Source organism: Anabas testudineus, chromosome 2 (assembly GCF_900324465.2).
Source record: "Anabas testudineus chromosome 2, fAnaTes1.2, whole genome shotgun sequence".
Lineage (NCBI taxonomy): Eukaryota > Metazoa > Chordata > Actinopteri > Anabantiformes > Anabantidae > Anabas > Anabas testudineus.
Genome location: NC_046611.1, coordinates 22106164 through 22126405, shown reverse-complemented (window position 1 = coordinate 22126405; position 20242 = coordinate 22106164). Strand labels below are relative to the sequence as shown.

The following is a 20242-nucleotide window of genomic DNA, read 5'->3' as shown; positions in this document are numbered from 1 at the left end:
AAGCCAAACTTACTGCTGGTGGTTTCTAGATAGTTTTGGCTGAGTGCACCTACTCCCTGATGAACTATCCATTTCATATCTTTATCATATTACATAATATGTTTGTCAGACATACCTCATATATGTGGTAGACATCAGAGCCCTCATCAGGCCAATAGTGGTGACACTGCTTCACTCCATTCTCAGAAAGCGGTGTTAGCATGACGATGACAACGCAGCCGCTCTCCCACACCATCTACACACCGGAAGAGAGACGTCACACATCTGCCACACAAAATCTTAGTAGCAGTAAAAAAAACATTCATAGGCATCTGTATGACATCACAATAGCTTTGTGATGTGTAGCTGAACTGTGCCATTTGGAGTAGCATACTGCACATTAACATTACATGGCAGTCCTGTATTAGAGCGAAATTGATTTCTTAATCTCGATACAGGAAGTATGAATAAATGTCACCTCTCCACGTGCGTCAAATGATAAATATTGAGTCGAGCAGCAGGAGGGTGCATCATGTGTCCCCCTCTCGCAGTCGTCTGAGGGAGATCACAACATCTACCGTGCTGCTGCTTCATTTCATATTATCACTATCTAATGTGTCCTTGGGAAAAATACAAGCCCACGGCAGCCATTAGGAAAATGAGGAGGAAACGCGGGTTTTATGATTGCTATAAAAACACAATGGCTCTGACTATACACTAATCACAAGCTTCTGTGATCCAGCCCAGTGGACACATTACATGCCAACTGTGCCAAGTGTGCCAACTGTGCCAGGATGTGATGAGATTAGGCAAGGTGATAATGTGAGGCAATATTATCCAATTAGTCTTGTAAGGTTTGGCAAATATTTGTAGGCAGTGAGGAGAAATTGTCCATCTTCAGCTACTACAGAGCCTGTCATGCGTTTTTTTTAATGTGATTAACAAGCTTGAGGCCTCCACAAACACACCCCTACGTACATAAAACACACATAATTAGTATAGAAGATACAAACAGAGTGGAGGGTGCTGCATTGTGAACTCAGGCTGATTGGCTTTTTCGCATTGAATTCTGAAGAGAAAGATGCATGAAGGCCCAGCAGAGCTAAGGTAATAGGCAGAGATGGAGGAAAGGGAGATGGATGGAGGAGTGAGGGATGGAGGAATGAGGAGTGAAGGATTAGAGCAGAGCAGCCTTTCAGAGCGCTGCCTGGGGCCGGTGTGGATTAGATAGGACAGAGCAACAAGATTTGCTTCCTGCACGGTCCATTTGCATGAGAGTGCCAGTGTTTCCCCTGTTTGTTTACTTTTAATAGAGGTAAGTGATGTTTTTTTGCCCCTCTTGCTACAATCCAAGGTTAACCATATTGAATAATGAATGGCTACTTCTTATTTCCAGACACAGAACTGCTGTTCAGTGTGTCAGTCAATCAGTGTCTAATTTTCCATTATTTTCTGCTTAATTGGGAGAGAGTTCGTGGCTAAACAGTTCTTTTCATTAGATAATGCATTTATTCACCTGGCACAGAAAAAAAAAGCAGGCAAACAAATAAATGGACTAAGAGATAATTATCAACTGTTTTATCTGAGGCACTTTCAAATCCACAAATTAAACACAGAAAACAGGGCAGCTTTCATTTATATTTGAGCTGTAATCATTAAATTTATGTATAGTAGTCAATTAAGGTTTTTTTTTTCTTTTAGATAAAAGCTGTTGAGGTTGTCTGTTTTTATTTCATGTGGACACCATGTGAGGACCAGGTTTGCAAGCAGGTTTGCGTTTTGTGTATAAAGCAATTTACTACAAAATCTAGGCTGTATATTTTGTGATGTGCAGAACCAAGCCAGACCAATCCAAACTAAAACTCAGCTGTGCCACTCTTCCCTGCTCACAAACAGACTCCAACGTCTGTGCTAACACAAAGTCAGCACTATCATAATTATACAAAATGAGTATTTATTCAGTACAAGATGCAGAGTACAGAGCCAGCTGGTCTGCCAGGATTTATGCTTCACACTTCTACATCCTGGTCATGGCGAGCTGAACTACTTCACCATATGGAGGTGATGGGTCCACTAATTACGACGGTGCTGTCTATTAACACATAAGGAGATCAATTGGAGACTGTGTGTCATTTAAGACACACCTCCACACAAGTTAGTCTGACATTTATGGTCAAGGGAAGTAAATTAAATAGCGTTAAGAAAAATGATAATATGAGAAAATATCAGTATTAATCAGTATAAATATATTAGACTTTCTGGGGCGGTCTATAACTTCCACAGCTAAAATCTGCAGCTTTCTAGCACATATTTTGCTAGTGACACAGTTTTATTGATGTAGCAGCAGCATCATTACCTCTTGCCGTTGTGCCTTTTATGTATTATCATTACATAAGTGTATAGTTTTCATTAAAAAAATCTCTCTTTCCAACCTTCTCGAGTTGAGGTATGATCATTCTCTGAACACTGAGAACTAAAGTTCTCACAGTGCTTTGGAGGACGTATACAGGAAGTATGATGCTGTGTTTTCTGTGTGCTACTTTCTTGGCTACATCTTAGGTGTGTTCTGGACTTATGTTTTTACTTTTACTTTCCTTTATACTTTTCTAATGAAGTCGTGAACAATTATAAATTAGATATATGTCTTAAGAATATCACCTGAAAGTATATCTATCGTTTGTTTGTGTTCTGATTTACTGACTTGTGACTCAGGGGAGGAGTGTAATTCCTGCACAAATTGCAATCAAGCATGAAGAGTAAACACAATATTTAGTTTGTGTTTTAAAAAGAGAGCAAGGTCAAATTTAGCATTTCTCTGTACCTGGATTAGAAAATAGAGTAATTTAAGTAGAGAGAGAGAAATAAAATGTTTTTTGTGTAGTAGTAGAATATTTTATTTTATTTTTTCATAGTTAGAAGAGTCTTTGAGGAACTGGAAAATACCATCAGGACAGCTGTGAGTGCTGTTAGATGACCTTGGGATATATTTTTAGAAAAGGTTGGTGCTTAGGTCTCTGATTCAAACCTGAGGCAAATAAATGAATCCACCACTAAAAATACTAATCCTAATAAGTACACACCAATTTGTAACCCACACAAAACCAGTGCAGTTATGTCGTGGTTCCTCCAAACCCTCAGCACGGTAGAAACAAAATGGTAAAAGATGAAAGACAGACAGTGAATAAATATGAGCTTTACCTGCCAGAAGTCCGTCACGGTGGAAGGAAGTGGGCCCTGTGAGGCGATGTAAGTCGGGTTGCGAGGGTCATGGTCCATCTGGGAAAAAGGGAACAGAGTGTGAGACAGCGCTTGAGCTGGGACTGGCAGATGAAAACATACTGTGTGGGTACAACACTTGCATCTAAGCTTCCAAGTGGATGGAAGAAGAAAAGGAGATCAGCATCTTTGAGGAAAAACACTTTCCTATTTTTTCTTTTCTCTGCTGTGCAGCTCAGCTCTGTCAATGATTCATTCGGCCTCTTCTACTTTTCTCTTTGTCAGCTGCCTTCTGTAATGCAGATGTGGATAATTTGTACTATTACTGGCTACTGATGCTAAATTGTGAATATCACGAAGAGCCACACTGGATGTTAAACACGTACGTTCACAGGTTGGCACTCCTGTCAGTTTATCTAGGTCATTTGAAAAAACATCATGTTTGCGTTTAAATACTGTATAGTCCATAGATTTGCTGACATTCGTATGTAGTCTATGGAAACTGACAGATGCATATCTTCTCTTAAAAAAATGTTGTAGCTTCATAACAATAATAAAACACCAGTGTGTGTTCTTATTGGACCAAAGGGACATATCTAACTTTGAAATATACACTTCATAAGTCTGCTTGCCAATTCATTATCAGTTAGGAATGAAACTTGTCATTTCTACAATGTCAGTGCTCTCGGAAAGGCCTCAAGAAATGGCTTTCAGATATAATATTTGTCATGTTTCAACGTATTTCTCCATGAAACATCACATTGTGTTGGGACTTTAAAGCCCGCAGGCGGTTGACACGGAGGACCTGAATGTTGAGGTGGGACATAATGACACGGGGGGCTTGATTTAAGAAATGTGATTGAGACTTGATTGACTAGGTGTTGGCTGGGTCGCCTCCAAAATCAATGATCACATTTTTATTTCATGCACACCCTCGCGTGTGAGTTGCAGCAGTGAAAACATACTGGCATATTTTGCACAAAGAGAAACGGGTGGGTATGTAACCGTGTATCCTTGAGTTGCAGCTGGCATTACTATGATGGATGACACACCCAAAAAGTGCTGCATCTTTGTAAATATACAGCAGGGATTTATTTATGAATAATATTATTCATGCTAGATCTACCAAAGATAGTCTTACATGAGGAAAGAGTTTTTTAGTAAATGAAGGCCATCTTTTCTTCATAATGCATTTTTGAACAACCCTAACCTGTAAGGACAGTAATTTAGCAAGTGAGACATCTTTGAGCATAATGTCAAAGATTTCAAATAAGTCACATGTTCATTTTTAATGGCTTTTTCTTTCTTTATGAACTTGTTTTGTTTTATACAATGAAGAACATCTTGTCAAGGACAAAGTGAGCTTAAAAGATCTAGCTTTTCATTTAATCTCTTTGTGTATTTCTGCTTATGGACCCTGACACTCCACCTTAAAAGGAAGCTAATAATGGAGTATGTCTTCACTCCTTTGATATTACCATAATAACAACCTCAACAACGTGATGAATTTTTAATGTGTGGAGCAGCTGAAAAAAAAAAAACCAACCTACAACTGCAGTCCAACATTTTCAATAAAAAACTGTATGTATGTATATGTTTGTGCTTTTTTTTTCATTATGGATGGATTAAAAGTGCCAAATTGTTTTTTATTCAAACTTTCTCATCAACAGTGATGTAATTACAAGTAAAGCTGCATAGAAACAAACTGGTCTTCATTTTAAAGAGACAACTGGCTGTTGAATATCATCCTTAGTATTGTATATCATTTTAGATTGGATATTTAGAAACACTCAATGATTTAAAGATATATTATCTGATGATCGGATTATATTCAATTTTTGGTAAAATCCCATCTTTTATAAGTGAGGAGGGGCATCACTGTTCATTTGAGGAATCATAATTGTAACTAAATGATCATTGGGGGGCAGAAGTGAAGCATAAGTGACTAAATATTATTCTTTCAAGGGATGGCTGAAATTTGAATATTATACTACTTTTCTATTATCTTAAGGACACATAAACGCAGGAAACCATGTCCTCATAATCCAGTGTTTTACTTCAATTAACTGTGTTGTTTTCATCCTTCCTGGTTGGAGTTCCTCACGTGAGCGAAAAAATAAAATCTTCCCCCACAGAAATGAAAGGGTGGTGCCGAATGCTACAGTGCTGCCACACCGTTTAGCCAATCTCAAGGACACAGACATGCTGTAGCTCTGTGCTGACGCCCCTGCATGAATACTAAAGCGCCAACATGAAAGAGTAGTCCTGCGTTTCAGCTGTCCTGCCCTTGCCATTGTGGGAAAGAGATAAACTACAACAAAAAAGACAAAAAGTGCTCTTTGGTTTGAAGCAAATTGCTTGTACTAAAATAGCTTGCTCAAATATCTGTTCTCAGAGAAGTGCCTCAACTTTCTGCATCTTGCGGTAGCACCTTGATCCTGTGTTTATAGAAGACACAGAATTCAGGAGCTAAATGCTGGCTTGAGCTCATCCTGGGAAGAAAGCATGGAGAGCAGGTAGGAAATGGAAAATCCACTTTGTACAAAAAAAAAAAAAAGCAAAAAAAAAAAAAAAAGCCCAGGCTAGACAAAGCCAGCCAGGCTTTGACCACAATTTGTGTCACTGTGCATTCCTTTGAACCATTCGTCACACTAATGATGCCGCACACATGGGAGCAGTTGCATCATTTGTGGTCAAGCATTAACCATTATACGAGCTTTTCCCCCGCATGTGTGTGTCACCTTGCGCTTTGCAGGGAGTTTAGCCGCCCCTTCTCTCTGCCTCTCTGACCCTGGATTCCCAGAAAGAAGCGACAGATTATTTACTCGTAGGCCACTGCCCCTGAAGCTAATGAGGAAGAAGAAGCTGCACTGACAGACATAATTATCACAGTTTTGCTCAGCTCAGCCAGGGGTCCCTTTTGTGGTGTAATTACTGTCCTTTCATACACACACCACCATGCATGCACCCGCCATTATTTCACCCATCTTCAAGATGTGTTTGTGTTTCTTTTTCTTTAACTGCACCAAAACAGTCTACGATAGCTTTACTTTATATCATTTTTCTAATGCACCAATCTGATTTTTGCTCACTACTTTCCTCGAATTATTGACTTTTTTGTATTTTTCTATAAGATGAGAAATGTGAGACTACATCACTGTTCAAACATGATAAAACCTGGTATGAATATGCCATTAGAGAAAATGGAGAAATAAATAGAGCATCTAAAATTCTCCATTGTTTGATTCTGAAAGAGTAAGGGAGGCTTTCGGTGCAGCTGTGTGTGCTCCCCTCATCTATCTCCTCAGAAATTTTGGCACTGTATTTGAAATGCATAGTTTCCTGTTCCCTTTGATGGAATCCCTTTTCAGCTGCCTCCGGGGAAATCATGAGTGGCAATGTTTCAGGTGGAAAATACTAAAAAAAAAATAACCTTAGCCCTCTATGACAGTGACGTCTTTCCAGATTTGCGGGTGATACATTTATTTAGTGAAAAATTATGTATAATTCTTTTTAGTGCAGATGAAATAAGGTGTATCTCCAGGGAGCGGCCATTTTGAAAGCACAGAAAGTAATAATGTGATTCACACCGAACCCACTGAGGATCCCAGCGTGGAATACAAAGTTTTGCACTTGGATTAATGACAAGTCCTTTGAAACATCAAGTGAAATCCAACCCCAACAGGTGTTCTGGTACAAAAAAAAAAGGCTTCAAAGACAACAGATAGGCTATTAGCCATGATATAGAGCCATAATGAATAAACAGTACTCACGATTGGGCTGGCATTGATGTAATCTGAGTTGCTGTGGTTATTTTCTGCTTTCAAGGTGATCCTGGAATGATCATCTGTAATAGAGATGCATAATTCATCAACACACTGTTTCACTGTTTCTCCTCCCCAGACAATAACAGCAGTATTTTGAGCAGCAACAGAAGGATATGAAACTGAAAAGGCTGTAGGGACTGCAGTTTCATCAGACTTTCATCATACACACACTCACTATTCTGAAGTCCTCCAATGCTCCACCTTCAATAAGACATGTTTCAAGTGAAATCATAATAAAATATTTTATTTTAAGACGTCTTTAGGTTGTGAGCCTTGAAACCTCCTTTTCCATTTGCAAGTGAAGCTGTTGCAAGATTCATATAATCTGTTTCAACTCACTTCAGTAGTGGTCTTAAACACGTTTGCTTTATGTGGCTTCAAAGCTTTGTTTTATATTGAATAGGAAAACGATTTGAAGCAGAAAATATGCACAAAGTTTTGAAAAGACATCTTCATGTATCATTTATGACGGGTCTTACTATTAGAAACCCTTCTTCATCATGACTGAGTGGGTGTGGCTGGATTAAATATGGCTGACGGTAACCTAGGAACCATCGAGTGTCACCACAATTTGAATGTTGCTTAATCCTGATTGGTGCATAGACCCATGTGATGTCAGCGCATTCAAATTGGGCACAGCCCTCCTTAGTTACTGTTGCTATGCTTTTCAAACCTTCTTCCCAACAGGCAGATTTACACATGATGCTGTCGGAACGAAAAACAGAAACACTTCACACACAATCACAGATCCTGCTGCTTGAAAATCAATATTTGATCAGATGAATGACATTTCCACCTAATGTATTAAATCCTGAAATCCTAAAGTTACCAGGGGTGGAACAAGACAGGTGGCCAGGAGCGGCACAAGCCCCTTTTAAAAATGTGGTGCCCCCCCGCCTTGGCTCTGATGGTGGAAGATTATAGGTCTGTGATTATAAATGAGTAAAACACACTCAACACAAAGTGAACAGACAGAATTTGAGCCTGAAATAATGTTTTTAATAATCTTTGTTTCATTCACATGTATTTATGTTATTAATATTTTTTTTATTTTGAGGTATGTTGGGATCAATGTCTATATTAACTGTACTAGCCTACTATTTGTTAATAACTTATGAAATTAATTTTTTTTAACTTTTTGATAGCATAATACACGTTTCTCTTACAGTAAACACTCATTGTTAAAAAAAGCTTTTTTTTGTTTTGTTTTTTTTACAAATTTTCCAAAGATGCCTCCCTTCCAGACTAGGATGAAGAACAACTGATGCGTTTGGCTAATGTGACACTACCTAAGACAAGACGGGCTGGAGTAGCCTGACCATAAATTCTCCCAAACCAAATGAAGAACCAGACAGAGCGATTATTGTTACTCTTAACTTTGATATACAGATCCAGCTCCAAACTGAGGCAGCTATATTTCTAATCTAACCTTTAAGCCCGCATGATAATGTAGTTAGCTAAAAGCAGTGCCTTTGCCTTTGGTCAATTTGATCTGAAAGAAGTCTCAAAGCAAGTTGATTTGCATTAGAAACAACATGCAATTTTTCATCACAACAACCCAGACCTCTATTTTGGAGATCTATTTTCTACAGTGTAGTTTTGCCTTAGATACCCATATGGTTTTAATTTGCTCTTTCATTCTTCCACAAACACATCAACAGCACTGATGGAACTGCATTGTAAATGACTGGAGCATTCTCACAGTCAATAAACAACAAAACGACTGACATCTCAATGTACTTACATACAACTACGGCGTCTGAGCGGTTCCTCTTCGAGTTCTGCTCGCCCTGCCCCACACTGCAGGTGCTGGGCTCGGCCTGGTAGGAGCACAGGGCCTCCCACTCACGTTCCAGACGGTTCTTGTTCTTCAAGTGGTCCTCCATGTATGACTAGAGGAAAACAGACACCACCCTTAGCCGACATTTCAAACGACAAACCAAAACCACACCAGTATGGCTGCTTTTGCAGAAACATTTCATTACTGGAATTAGAAACCTGAAATAATGTAAACTTGCCGTAGATTGTCTGTCGTTGTTGTTATTTTCATTACATTTTGTCAATATGAGCTAAGCAACAAATAAACTGGAGCAAAACACAAACCCTTTGACAACAGCACCTCTCCTTTAGAGCCATGATCGGATGTTGTGAAGCATTATTGTCCTAAGCTGCTGTGTAGCATATCAACTAGGTGAAGAGCAGGCTGCTGAAGAACTAGGTGGGGAAGGTGTGCTAATGTTTGCATCTTTACGTGTTTTGTGTATGTGTGTTTGACTGAGAGAAAAAATCACACACAATTAAGACTCCTGAAAGGTTTGTCTGCATTGGAAATACTTCAGGGGTGTTTCAATCACGTCCCTCACTGCTTGCACAGCCACTGATAAGATTGTCTGCATTTAAGCCACCGCTTGGAGAAGACAAAATTGAATTCGCTAGAGAGACAAAGATGGAAAAAGAGAAGGGGGGAGGGATAAGGGCCTATGTGTGTGTATGTGCCTATTCTCCCAAACCAGGGCAAGTCTTACGGAGCTTAGAGGCTGTAGCTGGCAAGACGAATCTTTCTTAGTGTAGCGCCATGTTTCACTTTCTCTCCTGTATCATGGCTCCCCTCCCGACGGGGTTAAATGGTTTTTAGTCTGCTATTGTGTGAGGCAGAAGATTACAAACTCATAAACTGATGTCAGGGATCAGCTGGCTAATACAATGAAAGTGACACCCTGATGTGCTGAGTTTTTATCCCACATTAAAGACAGTGTAGGTAGGTTGAGCGGAGAGTGACGCTCCATTGTTGCATCCAACTTATTCGCTCCTGTCTCCAAGTTTTTTTGTAAAATATATACAATTGCTAACCTGATGATAATCAGAAAAGAGCTTGTCCAACACATAATGGGCAATTACCCTCTGATGGCTCATGAATTCACGTCGTATGCACATGCTAAGGATATTAGGTAACTTGAGAGAAAATTACAGATCCTACAGACAATGTAAATCAAAGTTTATTGTTGGATATGGTAACAAAGGTGGCAGTCAGGTCTTAAAAGCCACGGTGAGAACAGAAAAAGCAACTCGTGTGATTAATGCAGCTGCATAATGAGAGAAGACGACAGCACAATGTGTTCTACTTGCACCCATTAATGACACAAAGTGATATTTCTGAAACACTCTCCGCTGTTGTACTTTGAACCATCCCTCAGTGAACTTTCAATTGTCGTGCAAAAAAACATCTAGTTAATGTCAATTCTAATAGCAGGCAACACACATATATTTGCATGTGTGTATGTGTGTTGCTGTGCATCGCCTACGCAAACATACACTGCTGTCTTCCCAAGAAAATGACAGCATGCCATTATGGCCACTTGACAGAGCCTGTCACCACTATGCTCTTGTCACCCTGTACAAGTACTCTCTGCTTGCCAGCATGACAGCATTCCACCTCCCCTACCAATATTACATCTCCATGTACTTGATACATCCACTCTGAATTGCATCCCATTCTATTCAAACGATGCCCTGAATCGATTTCATTCCAAATTCATATTTTTGCAGCTTAATGCAATGCAGCCAGCAGGCCCTTATCAAGCCCTCCTGTTTCTAGGGGGAGGCAGTGGACCGTGGCGTATTCCAGAGACAGGGTAACGAAGGTTTAGTGAATGGGGGGATTATGTCTGCCAATCAGAGGGTTGGGATGGGAGGCCTGGGTGTCAGGGAAACAATATCTAATCCTTCCTAAGCAGTCTCCTCGGCAGCAGAAGGTGCTGGGTGAAATCAGGATGAAGGGACAACCAGGGGAGCCAGACACAACAGGTAACACATTACTGACAAGCTCTGCTGTCAAATTAAAACGAACAATGCTGGTAACAGTTTGTGCTTTGTGATATGATAAACGGCAGAGAGCGGTGAATAAAATGTATTAATATGTATGTTTTTGTATGACTAATGAGAGCTAAATGAAAAGAACACATTGTTTTGTGTTTAAAGGAGCAGTAAACTGTTTTGTTGCACAAAAAACTAAATTTAAAATAGCAAGTAGAAGTCACTGAGGGCAGAACATGTCTCATGAGTCAAAGACTTCTCTTTCTGGGCGAATATTTCATCATTTAACAAAAAAAAAACCTGTAACAATAACTGCTCAACGTAATGAAAAGAGCCTCAAGCTACATAATTATTGATTCTTTTTCTTCTGCGAGGTGATTAAGACACGGGAATTCTACAACAGCAGCAACATTTTAACCATGAACATTTTGACCATGGGCCATGAGCAGAGATGTTTTTTCTATGTTTGTGATGCAAAAACAACTATGGGGCAACACTTAGTGCTGTCCGTGGTGCTGAATCAAACCCAGTACTGCAGCACTGAGCACAGAACTACGGAAAAGGAAGGCAGAAAATGTAAGACAGCAGAGTTGTGTCAAAGCTCTGAAAAAACCCAGCAGATGACTCAGCACACAGAGGCATCCAATTTCAGTTTCAAAGTTGGACGTCATTATGCAACACTTTTTAAGGCTTAAGGTGGGCTGCACAGTGGGGTGAAACATCATAGTTCATTTGTCCTGATGGCGCGGACCTCTTGCAGTAGCAGAGGTGTGTGCGTTCATGTGCATGCGTACAGTATGTGTGCGTGCGTGTGTGTGTGTGTGTGTGTGTGTGTGTGTGTGTGTGTGTGTGTGTAGGCCTCAAAAAAACAGAACCCCCAGCAAGTGTGCTTTGGAAAGCTGGGTATTCATCATCCTTCTCCACACGATGTGAACTCCAAAGAGCAAGAGAGGGAAGATGAGAGGAGAGGAGAGCAGAGATGGGAAAATATAGGTCTGAGATCAGCGATAACAAGGCAATCTCACACATGGTTTCATGTGAGATGGCGGCGGAATTTTAAAGAACCCCTATAGGACATCTCCATGTCATTCACAGCAAGAAAGACAAGTAAAAGTCCCTATGTGTTTTACCTTTCTACACTGTAATGCCTGCATTGCTTGTGTGAAGAAACTGGGGCTAATAATAATAGCTCCTAGAAATGATTCACAGTGGCTCTTTTGTTATTGCAGGGCTAAATGCTTTTCTATTGTCAGTGTTTTCAAAAGGGGCTTCACAAACAAGCCTTGACGAGTGCAACAAAACCCATCTATTACCACCAATACAAGGCATTACTCAGATTCACTCTCATTCATTATAGCCTCCCAATATAAAAGCTAGACATGCAGGGTGATGAATGCTCTCTCCATTAATGGAAACACTGCAAGGCATCTATCCATCTCTTTTATCAAGCTTGTCTCAAATGAATGAAGCGAAAGTTGAGCAAAATTAAAACAATCCATTGTGTGTTTGTGGAAACGTTGGCAACCAAAAAGCGCCCCCCCATCCCACCCCAAAGAGAAACCTTAGGAAATTTTTCTAAAAACATCCAAATGACAATCAGATGGGTAATCATATTTCTCTTTCACATCATGCAAAACAATGCCTGCTTTATTTTGCTGCAGTAGTAACGGAGACAGAGTGAGTAAAGGATGAAAATGACAGAGAGGAGAGAAACAGGATGGAATGAAAGAAAAAAGAGAAAATGACAGAGGAGAAGGAGGAAAAAGTTGGAGAAAAAAAATGAAGACAGCAGAACCAAGATAAAGAAAGAGGAAGAAAACAGCAGGATGCGTGAAAAACAAAGATAACAGGGTTTTGAAGGGAATGAGGTGAGAGGGGGGACGAAAAAGAGAAACACTGAAACAGATAAACAAAGAAAGAAAGCTGTTGGTTTTCAGCACAGAGAACATTTATAGACGCTGAAGAAAATATTTTTTAAAGCTTACACTATATTGTGAGCTCACTAACTAGTCTATCTGAAAAGCCTATTCCTGTAGATCAGTGGTCCACAGCCTTGTGTGTTGGCCTTGCTATGAATGCAGGCTTTTCAACACCACAGGTAATGTTACAAACGCATTCAACTGAACTGATGTATTCGTGGATCACTTTGAAAACTATTAATTATATAAATATGACACATGCAGTAGTATAAGTTGTACATTTTAACCATGTATTAATTACTTTTACATTATATGTAACAGCTCCACGATGCAGGATGTATGCCTGTACCAATAGGCCCTAAACCCACCCTGGCAGGGTAAGTGTATAAGCAAAAAAGATATGATGTTGTGGTTGAGGTTGTACCCATCAGATACTTGGAATCACAAACAGTCTCAGAGGGCTCAACAACAAACCACATCAACTAACATCCATCTTTTCACCCTCACTCCTCTCTCGCCAGTAACTATCCACATGACTCATTACTCGCATTGTTTCTGACAGTCAAAGGAAGTTCCTCACCAGTATCATATGACCAGTGGAGATGTCCATATTGGACGGCACCGGCTCTTCACACCATGAGGATGTGCTGCTGCGAGTTGACGGGCTGGCTGCAGGCCCATCACTGAATTGGGATGACACGCTGTTGAGCCGCGAGTGGCGCAGGGTCTCTGGACGTTCAACACGCTCCGACGTCCGAATTGCCATTCGCTGGCGACACAGCTCCTAGGGAATTACAGGAGAGGATGGTGAAGCACTGGATCATCAAAAACGTTTTTTCCCCCCTGACTATCCATGCGAGATTTCATGTATTTATCTTCTTTCATGCACATAACAATAGTTTTCTGTATGTGATGTGCTTATCCTTGCTGTTAGGGGCTGAGTTCTGTAAATGCAGCTCATAAAATCCTGTATCTCGGCTGACTTGATCTGTCCTCACTTGCCTGTAGATTAATGGCTTATCCTTGTGGATTATGGAGCTTATACTAATTATGTCAAAAATACATGGTTGAGGAACTCTACCTGATTTACAGAATATATTCAGTATGTCACACCTGGCTACCACACAGTGACTATCTCAATTCTTAGGAGTGGATTTTAAACAAAACAAACAAACAAACCAACAAACAAAAAGCTTTTATATTAAAATTCTGTATTTAATCACCAAAAACCCCCGACTGTACAGGTATAGAATGAAGAATACTGTCTTTAAAAAGAAGAACTAGGACCTGTTTCCAAAATATAGCAATGTAACAGGAAAAGCTATTCATCAATCAAATGGGATTTCCAATATAAATGTGTAGAACCACACAGAACCAAAGGAGAAAAGTGCATTGGCAGAATTGTAAAGTATAATTTTCCATTTTGATCGATATCTCCACTCTGAGACTTGTTAAAAGACCTAATGCTATGAAGATTACACTCCTCCCAATGACTCAGCATTTCTCCCATCATGCCTCAGTGCAGAGACAGAGCATTAAAAATTTGAAGACTAGGCATTATCTAGAGTACTCCAGTATATATCGTATGATATGTAAAAGGAAGGAAAAATGAATAAAAAACACCCAATTCACCAGATTTGTGCAATTTCATTCAAACAAGTGAACACTTCTCTGACACATTGGGCGTGGTCGCACTGGGTATTTATATTTTCAATTCATAATCTGTAAACCCCATCACGTTTGGATTCAGGAGGCAAAGCCAACTCCACAAATCTAAGAATCCATACTCAATTAATAACACTGAGGACAGAGCAAGACAGAGAAAATGCCTTTTGAAAGAACATGCTATCTCTTGATCTATCATAGTGATATTTCCCTCTGGAGCACAGGGCCCTGTAACCACTGGTCTTGGATCAGCTTTCCTGCCGTCAGACTTTAATGATTAGAACCATGAAGCAGTGCCCTGGGCCTTGGCCTTGGGGCAATATCCAGGTCCAGCTCATAATTCATCCTACTCCTTGTCAGGATCTCTGCAAAAGCCCTGTGCTGTACCAGAGCCGTGAAATCGTCCCAGAAGCAAGCAGGGGGGTGCAGTAAGCACCACAAAGGGCCAGACGAGAGACATGTGAAGCCCAGGAGGAGTGCAGGTTGTGGGATTACAGTTTGCCCAGTTTACTAATAAAAATGAAAACAGGCCAAGAGGAAACAACATGTGCTGCCATTTAACAATATTTCTCATCCACTGCAAACAGATCTCCCAAAACGACAGTCAAACGCCGCCACACCAAGACGTGGCAGAGCTGTTATCACAAAACTAAAGATTTATTAAGAAGTCCTAACTTAAGATGTGCACAGTAGAACACAATAATTACAACCAAATTGCATTCTAATCAAACGATTAACTAAACTAATTACTGCTAATTCATGTGATGTTAATTTCTAATGGTAAACTCCATCTACTATAGGGCATGTTCATGACAATGTTATAACACTAACCATCCCAGCTTGTGAAAACTTGATTAAATATTGAAAATGTTAACGCAACATGCAGATAAATGTGTTCTGAGTGCCATGCTGGGCACAGCTGAGCCCCAGCGCTGAAAATCAATACAGCCCAGGCTGCCTGTGGTCCTGGAGGAACAGAGGGAATAGGTCACAACGGCGGCTTGTTCCCCTGTCCCTCACTCTCTCTCTCTATAGCTTTCATACACACACAGACAATTCTCAGGCAAGGGCGAGCATTGAATAACTGCAATACCTAGTGGAGCATTAAGTCAGAATGAAAGAAATAAATACATATAAAAGGTGATTTTAACGTATTGAACTGCACAATAAAAACAATTAATTTAATCCAAAAAGGTAATCACAGTCATAACAGCGTGTGAAAATCATCATAAGAGCAGGTAGGAGAGAATCACTCAAATGTATATTCACCCCAACAAATACACCCTCACAAACCAATCAGATGATCAACTGTATCTGAACAGAGTGCACTCTTCCAATCAGAGGGCGCAGGCAAAGTGTCCCGGCCTCTGATTGGCTCACAGTGAAGGGGTTGGTCTAACCTGATAGGTTGCAGTAGCATCAGTACTGGTATCTGTCCCCAGGCTGGCCAGCTTCTCCTTCATGCGGAGGTGGGAGCGCTGGCGCACGCAGAAGAAAGTGGCGGACACTGCCAGCGCCACCAGGATGAAGAGCATGCAGAGAACTGAGAGCAGCAGGAACTGGCCCGACTCCACCCGGGTCTCCTTCACCACAGGGATCTGGGTCAGGCTGCCCCTCTGGAGGACACACACAAACAAAAAGAGAACACACTGTCAGAGCAGTAATTGATGCTACTCCATCTTTTTCCTGATTGATGTGGTTGTTTTTGATTCACAGCAACCTCCATATCAAGTCTGCAGTGCATCAATTTTCAACCGGGAGAGGCTCGTCTTGACTTTCCAGTGAACAAACGTGGCTGCAACAGTGCCACAAGTGCTTCCTCACCTGCCTCCAGATCCTCTCTCACTCTTTTCTTCCACCCAACACCAATGTCTGACTGGCCCCACTCATTAGCCAGCTCTAATACGGCCTTATATTATGCGTTTAGCCTCAGTCAACCCCCTTACGTGCCCCTGTCCAGTGTTGTCTCCACACTGTGCCCCACTATAGATATTTACAACCCCATTTAGTGCTGGCATGGGGTGGGCTGGCACTGTGCAGCTACAGGAGGTTAGGATACTAAAAGCTTGTGCTTAATTAGCTCCTCTGGTCCTGAATTTGACTGGATTAGGACCTGTCCCAAGCTGCAAGGCTAATGGCTACCAGCATTGGAGAGACACAAGTGGCCCAGACTGAACTTTCATGCATTCACCACCAGTTGAATGGAAAACAGAACCAGGAAGGTGTAGTGTTTGCCTCACTATGATCTAGCAGACCTGTTTTTATTGTACTGTAATAACATCTACAAGATTTTTATCCAGTCTAGGTTACAGGATTGGCCTATGTGCTGATAATTGGTCCACTCACAGCCATTTACTGCAATGATAATTCCCTGTAGGCCACACTGTTACAGCATATTTTGAGAGCATAACAGCAATAATTAGGAGCAATAAATGGGAAGGATAATTAAGGATAGCTAAGATGTAGCCACTACTTAAAGATTGTCTTTGTTGATTGCATAAAATGTAAGCATCCTGCCAGCCTAGTTTTGTATTTAGCTCTCAAAAAATAAAACAAACAATGATACTGTTTGCCCAGAACATTTTACTTAAAATAAATCCTTCTTGCTGCAATGTCTGTGATATGCACAAAAACACGGAGTGTCTGTAAAAGAAAGTCCCCCACAGCTGCATACATGTTAATATATATATATAAATATATACATATATATATATATATATATATACATATATACATATATATATATATATATATATATATGTGGGTGTGGTTGTGTCTGTGTGTGTGTGCGTGTGTGTACAGCTGCAAAAGGGCAATATCAATAAGAGCACACAGATACATCAGCAAGCTCCTAATTGTCTGCCGGCAATATTGAAAGATTGATGGGTGACGTGAATCAAATCTACAACACGAAAAAAAAAAAAATGGCAGAGATCTGACATTTAGCCTGAGGGTCTAATGGGGCGGCTGAAGGATGGTTACATCTTGTTACACCATTTTCAAAACAGGACACTTCACCTCAGACCAGTAACAATGTGGTTTGACCTTGTGGCTCGTAATTGCCAATGTTTTATCCATTGTGTGGATGTCCAGGTCTTTTCGATTACTGTGTTGGGCCTGACGACAGTTGCTGTTGATTGTAATTGCTGTGGCTCGAGCATGTAGTTTCAATCAAGCATTAAGAGGTTAGACAACAACTGAGAGGTTTGAAGAGGCTCGTATATGGGTACAGAGGGGAGAAATGGCCCTGATCCAATGTCTCATCTGTGCTGTTCAGCGATCAAATGAATAAACAGACAGCATGAGCGACATTTTGAAATCACCAAAGTCTTCCTTGCAAATCCTCTTATGTAGCTTCTGAGATAATCACACAGAAAAAAATTTAAACTATAGTACCCGAAAAACCCAGACTCTCTTTTCACTTAGTGTGAACATAACATATTTAGCACGGCAGACACAGTATGTCACTTCAGTGTGGTGGTTCAAGACTCTGAAACCAAAGTGCCCCCTATAGACCTGTTGGTTCAAACCTCTATTTGAAGCAGTGACAAACTCAGGCTCCTGCCTTAGCAAAAACATCTTCTTAATTCTTACAGACAAGTAAAAAAAGTCTTATTGAGTCAATCAAAGATGTGACCTACTACCGTTTATATTCAGGTAAACACCTCGAAATGAAGCTAATGCATTTCCAGTGTGGCAGCAAACAGGCTTGAAATGCACTGCAAGCATTAAAGAGTGTTTGAAGGAGGTAATCGTGTTAGAAAGAAACCAGAGATGCAGAAAGAGAAAAAGGAAAAGGAAAAGGAAATGCGCTGTTAATGTTTATAATTTTAGTAATTTTTTTTTTCACCAGACTCCTGACTTTACAGTAAAGATTTCAACAGGTTTCATGTAAAAAAATATTCTGAGGTTAATTGAACCAGTTTAACTGAAAACACGCTTAAATCGTTGCATTTGAATGAAAAACAACAGCTTAAAAAATATTTTAAGCTATTCTTTTGCTTTTCTTTTTTTTTTTTTTTTTTGTTGCTAAAAACAAAAGTGACGTTAATTTGATTTGAAATCAAGGATTTTTAATTAGCCAGACGTCAGTCAAAAGCTGCCTTTTAAACCTTAACACATACATTTTTATCCACCTCTTTAAAACATGTCCAACACTTCTACAGTACATGCAAACTCAGTGAAGTTATTTCTCTCTGCCTCGAACAGACTTTCTCCTTCTCCTTCTGCTTGTCTTTTCTATTCTTATTGGGCCTGTCTGGTGAATTAGTCAATCTGAGAGGAGACAAGGGGCAGATGGATTGCGGTGCTGTGGATTATTCAAATGATAAGAGGAAAGGTCAGGCGGAGAGGTGGTTTCAGGGCGGCTGGCTATCCATTCACTCACATCACAATACCTTTAAGAAGTACAAGAGGAAAATCCTCCCAAACACACTTCTGCCTCACATCAACCAACCTTAAATATATTTTTGTTAAAGTTGCAATTAAAAAATGCAGATTTAAAAGGTATAAGCCACCTACATTTAAAATGTTTCCAATGCACTAAAACAAGAGTGAGAATGAACGATCACCCATTAACTGTTCATTTTCACTCACTCACAACATTTTTCAAGCATCCTTTTTTCCCCCTTGAAGTAAATAAAGATACTGGATTTATCAAGTGCTCTGTTAAATTGTTGAAATTGTTAAAAATGTGCAAATACATTAGTGGTAAAAATAGTTGGGCCTATTATTTAAAGAAATGTGTAAATCCCACAGCACTTGAAAATCATTATTAATTTGAGAAATGAACAAATAAAGCAATTAAACATAGGCAGAGACATATTAGTTTGAAAATTTCAAAATAAAATGTTCTTGTACATTGAGTCAGTCTTAGTCGAGATATGTAGATAGAGAAAATAGAATAGGAATTAAACTACCTATTATTTTAGATTAGACATAAATAATTGCGTTTCCTTTGCCACCAAAATACGTGATTAAAACAGTATAAATTATTCAAACACACACAGTGGATTAAAAATCTCTCAGTGTTCGTGGTTTTGGACTTGAAGCTGCAGCCGAGCAGCACCAGGCAGGATGAAGCTGCACTGAAACTTTGTCTCCTGCAGCCAGATGTGCTCACAGCTAAACACCGGGCTCATGATGCAGTTTTACTGAGGATCTTTCGATGAGCTTACGTTTAGATTAACGATACGTGCATGCACATTTTTCCGATGCTCAAACCTAATGAATGCCACAAGCTTTCCGGAGCTACCATCATCAGCAGGTGATGGTACTGGAAACTGCACGAAACCACGAAACCAGAGCACCTGTAATATTCTGCAACACAGTGAAAAAATCATTTTCGCATCAAATAGAAAAGCAGCTTTCAACGTGATGTTCACAAGTTGTCAGGGGCCGATCCTTCTACGGCTCCTTTTTACGCGTTTGGCGCATTAAAACTTGCGCTCTGAATACGGCACAACATGTGACGGACACACATTCAAGCCAGAAGATAATTACCTAAATCCATGTCGCGGGGCAGAGCGCACGTTTGGCAGCAAACGGAGGAAGGTGCGTCTTGTATTCCAGAGAGGAGCGTGGTGAACCACTGACGCCCGCCGCAGCTCCAAGAAGCGTTTGTGCGTCCCCGGCCGCCCACTCAGTCCGCTTCTCCAAAAAGTTCCCCTGTGAGGGTCCCATGCGTCCCCCAGCGCCAACAAAAGACCGCGGCTTCAACACGAAGACGAAGAAAAAGAAGAAGAAGAAGAAAAAAAAAAAGGGAGAGTCGGGGAGAATAAGAAAGGGGAGAAGAATGTGGGATATGCCCGCCTGATTTTCCGA

The 20242-nt window shown here is 40.3% G+C and overlaps 1 protein-coding gene across 1 annotated transcript in view; it reads right to left on the bottom strand.

The window, feature by feature from the left end:
• ptprn2 (protein tyrosine phosphatase receptor type N2) overlaps positions 1-20242 on the bottom strand; it is a 121482-nt gene that overhangs the window by 8482 nt on the left and 92758 nt on the right. Inside the window, exons 12-17 of the mRNA XM_026361346.1 lie at positions 15820-16035; positions 13335-13538; positions 8767-8914; positions 6969-7042; positions 3178-3255; positions 116-235 (exon numbers count right to left, since the gene is read on the bottom strand). Of these exons, the coding sequence (XP_026217131.1) occupies positions 116-235; positions 3178-3255; positions 6969-7042; positions 8767-8914; positions 13335-13538; positions 15820-16035 (840 nt within the window). The remainder of the gene's footprint in view (positions 1-115; positions 236-3177; positions 3256-6968; positions 7043-8766; positions 8915-13334; positions 13539-15819; positions 16036-20242) is intronic.